This window comes from Camelina sativa, chromosome 7, assembly GCF_000633955.1.
Source record: "Camelina sativa cultivar DH55 chromosome 7, Cs, whole genome shotgun sequence".
Taxonomy (NCBI): domain Eukaryota; kingdom Viridiplantae; phylum Streptophyta; class Magnoliopsida; order Brassicales; family Brassicaceae; genus Camelina; species Camelina sativa.
Genome location: NC_025691.1, coordinates 27,790,339 through 27,797,026, shown reverse-complemented (window position 1 = coordinate 27,797,026; position 6,688 = coordinate 27,790,339). Strand labels below are relative to the sequence as shown.

Below are 6,688 nucleotides of genomic sequence, written 5' to 3'. Positions count from 1 at the left end.
CATGCTGGTCTACCAAATCATCATCCCTCTGAGCCATCAGTACAGAATGATTGGTTGCATCACTACAGATCTTTCTGGTTATTTTACTTGAGTTCACTGCTAATTTTGAGATCTTCAAACTTTATTTCATCTTGTTGCATTTTACATATTGCAGAGTGAAACACAGCTTGATGGAACTGTTCGTTGTGACTACCCATTTTGGTAATACACCTTGTGCTGCTTTAAGTGTTTAGGTTCTCTACCAACCTATTGCATGTCTTATAGACCCATTTTTGTGGCACCAGAGCAGGCAGCAGCTAACGAGGCTATATAAGAGAATTGGACAAAGGTGTTGAAGCTTTTCGGACAATTTGACACTGTCCGCAACTGAAACATCAAGCCACAATGCAGAAACTCTTTTCTTGGTCACATGGATGGAACTGGCGCTTGATGACAGACGATATGGACCAAATATTATGTATGTAGATAACAAAGAGGAAAAGTGGAAAACTTTATTGCTATTAACCGGTTAGTTCCTGAAGACTCTCTCTGCCTATAAACTTTCTCAATAAAGTATTGGAGCTCATATCATCGCATATTCCCGCATAATCTGCTCTGTTTTACAATCTCCGCAAGTAGTGTATATTTTGTTGTAACTACTAGATAGATTTCAGTTTCTAGTTGACTAGCTCTTGTATATATATCATCGCAATCTCTCAATAAGACATACAAAAATTCACGCATCTGATTCTCTTTATAAAGCAATGTAAAAATTTGCCTTGAACGAGTCTTTTATTTTCTCAACGGTTAGGTAAGCTTTTCCAACTTTTTTACATATTATGCCGATATCATCTTTACAATGTTCTTGAATAAGAATATAGCTTTTAAGAATGGAACAGAGAGGGTAGACTAATATATCAAAGTGATGAAAGGAATAGATTCTTTGAAGATCTGAACATATCTACTGTAGCTCCCATAGTCTTACGCCACAAACTTTCCCGGAAAGTGTAAAAGAGAAAAGAAAGATCCTTCCAAAAATTAAAGCTAAATTCTTGAAGACCATCTTTAACTGCCCCCGAAAGACAGTAGCAGTTGCAACAACTCACATGTCCTAATTAAGGTAACGAATCCTCAAAAAAAAAACTTAAAAGAAACTGAGATTGAGATTAGGTCTTTATTAGGTTAGGTCTAAAGAGAATTAAATAAACCAAACTGAAACTAAGACTTTTCAATTGACTGAAGACTATGGGTGATGGGTTTAAGAGCCATAAAATCGTATAAAATCCATATCATTTCTTAGTTTCAGGTCACAAGAAGCAACATTTTCTTTGTATAGAACAGCACTAAGATCAGTCTATTGCTATAGTTGTATTTGTCTACTGCTATTTTTTCTGTGTAGTTTTCTAAGGGCTCTAAACACACAATTGAAACAAGCAAACGTGAAAAAAGCAGAGCAGAGTATTGTGAATCAGATGATAGGAGGAGGCGGAGTCTCCCAAACATCAAACACATTCTCTTCACTATGCAATGCGAAAAGCCGATCGCCACCAATGGAGAAATCGCAGATTGAGCCACCATAGCTTCTTCTTAACCTGGAAGTTAAGACCCAGTCTGGTCCACAGAACACAGAGATGGAATCATTCATCGATGAGAAAAGCTGACCTTCGTGCAAAGCCAGTTTCGGGTAACAAGGCTCGTCAGGCATCTTACTCTTCATCAGTTTACTTCTCGAACTCCACCTCACACTTCCTCCATACATCCTCAGATCAATAAACCCCAAATCCTCAAACTCATTCACCACACAAATCGAATTGCTATCTTCCATAGCTATTGCATCTCTCACTCTCTTCTCATCTATCGCCATTGGAGACCCGATATCAGACCAAGACCAAACCATGTTCTTGTCTCGAAAATCCAACAAGCTAATGTAACAGTTGTCTTTTCTTGGAAACAATGTAGCCACAAGAAGACAACTCTTACCATTCAACCATTGAAGCTTGTCAGCATCACCAAGTGACCAACCGGGACTCTCGTAGAAGAAGTCAGTTTGTTTTCCGGTTATCTGATCCCAAACTCCGATCCCGTATTCATTACTCCGACCTTTACAGCTCGCGAAAATCTCATAATCCGGCGAAAAACTCAAAGCTCCAGCGGTATAACTCTTCACCTGATTCTCATGAGAAACCTGAAACTTATACCGAAGATCACCGGAAGACGAACTGAACAGTCCCATGCCTCCATCTCCTCTCCCTAATCTCTCACAAGCAGAGAGTACAATGTTATCTGAATCAATCCAGCCAACATCGTTGACTCTCTGGTAATCAAGGTTTATCGGAGAGTGTTCTTCCAACATCCAATCATACACATGGACAACACTCCCGTGCGCGACGCAACAACCGCCATCAGGTCCCGCCCTGATGGCGGTTCCATCTCCGGGAGATGTTCCTTTAACAGAATCCGATAGACGAAGACGGTTACCATCGAACGGACCCCATCTGGCGGACCGTACGTGGTCAAGTAAACAGTAGAAAGAAGCTTCTCTGTGAAGGAGACGCTCTGGTATGTTGGCGGGAACGTTAAGGTCTCCGGTACGGAGGAGATCGAGAAGAACGGCGAAGCAATCTGAGTTTCTGTCGACGAAAATAACAGAATCTTGCGGTGAGAGGTTCCATCCGTCGTCGAACAATGCTCCGAAGAAAGAATCTCGACCTGCGTTAGCTAACGTCGTCGCCGTCGTTTCGAAAAGTCTTCCACCAACGTTGAATTTGATCCTGTCTTTTGAGATACCCATCAAAACAGAGGATGAGAAAGAAAAAAAAAAAAATCCAGGAAAGTCTCTGTGTTTTTTTTCCCGGAAAATTACAAAATAAAGATTAGATTTTAAGAATCTTTTATGTTCATAACAAGACAAGAAGCCATGAAAGATTCATCAGAGATACTCAAGAACGAAGAAGAAAACCAAAGCTTCGATCTTTTTTGGATGGAAATTTGAAAAATATTGAACTCTGGGAACACGAGAAAGAAGCTGTTTCTGATTAATGTGAAATCAAAATTTATGAGATGGACCTGAAAGAAAAAAAAAATTTGAACTTTTTTCAGAAATTGAATTGACTCTCTCTCTCCTCTCTCTCTGCTTCTTTTTTTTNGCCACCACCCTTGCTGCAGGACACCGCCATGGCTGATATGAGAGGTAAGATTTGAAGAAGAACCTAAACCCCACCACTGAAGCTTGTCGAAGAAAGCTTCAGNAAAGAACATGTCTGAACCGTTGGATGTTAGTGTTCTTAAGGTTTTGGTTATTTTTTTTGATCCAACGGTTGATAGTTTAGTGTAGTCGATTGCTAAATCGGGAGAACATTCTCAGATAAGCACACCTCATCTCATTGATATATTTATATTCATTAACCATTAATTTGTTTACTTTATTTTCTACGCACGTCAAGTTGAATTGGGGAGATAACAACAATTAAATATCAATACTGTAGTTTGTATCTTTTTTTTTTTGGGTAATATCTTCTCAAGTGTGATGTCCTTGTCTATTTATTATTGACTTTCGAAGAACACAACTCTGATATAAAAGATAAGAAGATATTTTATATCGATTTTAAACAATTTGTTCGAGTTAGTGGAACAATTCACAATCAAATGAAATATATATATATATATATATATAATAAACATTTATTTTGTGACTTATTGTATCTTTAGCACCTAATTACACAAGAAATTAGGATTATTAGAGCTATAATAGGAAATTTAAGAATTCGACGATAATATGAACTGTTAAGAGTGAGTTGATGTTTATCATAATTTGATGTCTTAATTGCATTAACAAACGAAATAAAACTTTCCCAAATATTCATCGATTTTTAAACATTTTTTCGTGTTAGTGGAATGATTCAACATGATTTAATAATAACCAATCATTTGTGATTTGTTAAGCTTTGATTTTTTTTTTGGCTCAACATCAACTTTCATTTACCAAATCAAAGTTACAACCAAATTAAAAGCACATTACATTCACCTCTCTAGACTTGGACCAAAACAAATGTATTGATTGATCAAGTACAACCCTAGAACACTAGGCGGATCCAACGCTACCCAATCGAGAACTATTGCATTTTTTTAACCATAATGAGATAGATAACACTCCACGACTCGGAGTGAAATCATCTCTTAAACCATATAAATTGACATAAATGACACGAAAACAAATACTAACACAGAGGAGGCCTAAGCTAATACTGAAATCAGCTCAAAACCCAGCTATGAGATCCTCATGATCGACGTGAATAACTTGTCTCAATAGCTTCAACACCCAAAGGCGCATTATCTGAAAAGCTTGGTCTCTCTGGTTTTCCCCTGTTCCGATCTTAAACCTAAAACGGACAATACATCCGACTGACCCGACCAAGAGTCATGAAGAGTCATGAAGCTATAATAACCGGCGAAATAGATGGTTCTCCGAACTAACTATACAAAACCAGAATGCTAATCATCAAAATTAGAAATTGGAGCACATACTAACATATCATCACCTCACAGTGCAAGTTCAAAGTGACGACATCACTTCCGTTCAGTTACGAGACATTCACCACTTGGCCAGACTGAAAAAAAAAAAACAAAAACTCCACCACCCTTGCTGCAGGACACCGCCATGGCTGATATGAGAGGTAAGATTTGAAGAAGAACCTAAACCCCACCACTGAAGCTTGTCGAAGAAAGCTTCAGCCCTCACTGCTCTCCGAAGCCACAAAGCACCGGTTTCGCCAGTGACAACCGCCAGCGACATCCAACCGCCACAAACCACTAGTGACAAAACAGAAGACTAATTCGCCACAGATCCACCCGACATGCCCAAGATCCGACGCTGTCCACCAAGGTCTGCATCAGAGCCTTCACCGACGACCTCCACCCAACGGATCTTCGCTTCACACACCGAGGAATCGCCGGATCCACCACCTTCGAGAAGCATCCAAACCGACGGCGACACTATAGCAAGAAGCGGTAGACTGAAAAGGAACTACAAGGAGAAGAAAAACTAATCGGGATAGAGCCCTCTCCGGCACCGGAAGGACAACCGGAGAGGCGGATCGAAGTTGGTGGCGGCTCTCTCTCTCGGCAATTTTAGGGTTAAGTTTTGATTATTTGTCTTGTCATCATCAAAGTATAATTAAAAAATATGTTAAAATTCTAAATTTATAATAGGAAAACTTACGAGAAATGAAATCTTATTTAATCATTGTTAGTACGTCTCCGTTAATTTATATAATTAGAGAAATATAATAGGATTAGTTTATACTATCTTATAAAAAAGAGAGTAAGAACTTTTTTTTCGTGAGAACAAGTAAATGAGAAGATAATGTGCGCAATTTTATGGTTTTCAGATAAGAGAGAACCAAAGTGATTTATTACAGACCATAAAAGGCTAAAGAATTGGCGACATTAATATCCACTTGAGTAAGACAAAGTATTGGTTCAATTCAAAACATGTTTTTATTCATATAGTATAAGTTAGTTTATTATGGTTCAGGTTCACCAATAAATTATGTTTAGTTGCAGGATTTGATACGGGTCAAAAATATTTCATTTTTATAATACTCTAACCAAACCAAACAAAGGAGTATATCATATAGACCTATACGATATGTATATATGTCTTTGGCTCTTTGCAAAGCAACGACCTAATCTATCTCTTAAGTTTGGTTCACCATATGAAATTACATTGTATCGGTCCATTTGGTCCTCGCGCTAACGAAATGATGAGAATGAGATAGAGGGCCTAGCTAACGTCGTTATACAATTTAACATTTTCTTAATCTACTTAAATCATTTGTGTATGTCATAAAATTATTTATATTAGTATATAATTGTTCAACGTCAATGAGGGTCATGCGGGTCGTGGACGGCACACCAACATTGGTTCTTCTTCGTGTTTCGGTCCAAAACATGATTGAGAGTGTTATTATTATAATTATATAGCCAATAATACTTTGATTTTTCTAACTAAATTAAGGAAAACTAATAGTCAAACAATATGAGTTGTCCCTATTATATCCATTTTAAACTTTAATTGTTTGTACTTCCAAGGCACTCGCCTCATTCGGATACATCAATTATATTTTTCTATTTAAACTGCATTTCTATGGACGAATTTTCCTAGGACGTCCAATGTGTACCAATTGTTCTTTGTCGTTGTTTAAACTCCTTGGGTTTGATTTTTAGATTGGTTATCAGTATATATTTTGCAGGTTTAAATTTGACATATTGACAAGACTAACAAAAATTACTATATTATATAGCATTTAATTAAATGTATAAAAATTATACTCAAAGGCAGTACTAACAGAACAGCAGAAGACGTTAGATAACAATTCATTTAATAATTATTTCTAAGTTTTCTTAAATAAATAAATAAATTAGTCAACCGAGAAAAAACTCTAGAAGAAACCGATTGTAAGGTTTGAAACCAATAATTAAAAACGAATATAAAAGTTCTTGACCCTTGAGTTAATGATACTAATATATAGGAATTTTTTTTTTCTTATTATACTAACATATAGGATTGAACAAGAAGAAACAATGAAAGGTGGTTTAGTAAATAATATTAGGGTTGAACGAGTCCACCTTTCATTTTCTAAACGTATACACACCTCCCCTATATCCTTTGGTAGAAATAGATCGAATTTGTAACATATATTTCCTATAA

General features: G+C 36.9%; 1 protein-coding gene across 1 annotated transcript; it reads right to left on the bottom strand.

Moving 5' to 3' along the window:
• LOC104702942 (BTB/POZ domain-containing protein At2g24240-like) lies at positions 1,230 to 3,097 on the bottom strand. Its single transcript, XM_010418870.2, has one exon. It carries the CDS (start codon positions 2,768 to 2,770, stop codon positions 1,448 to 1,450), a length of 1,323 nt encoding a protein of 440 aa, XP_010417172.1. The 5' UTR covers positions 2,771 to 3,097; the 3' UTR covers positions 1,230 to 1,447.

Bases quoted from the DNA above. Each gene is read 5' to 3' on its own strand.
- LOC104702942 (XM_010418870.2), bottom strand. From the start codon at position 2,770: ATGGGTATCTCAAAAGACAGGATCAAATTCAACGTTGGTGGAAGACTT.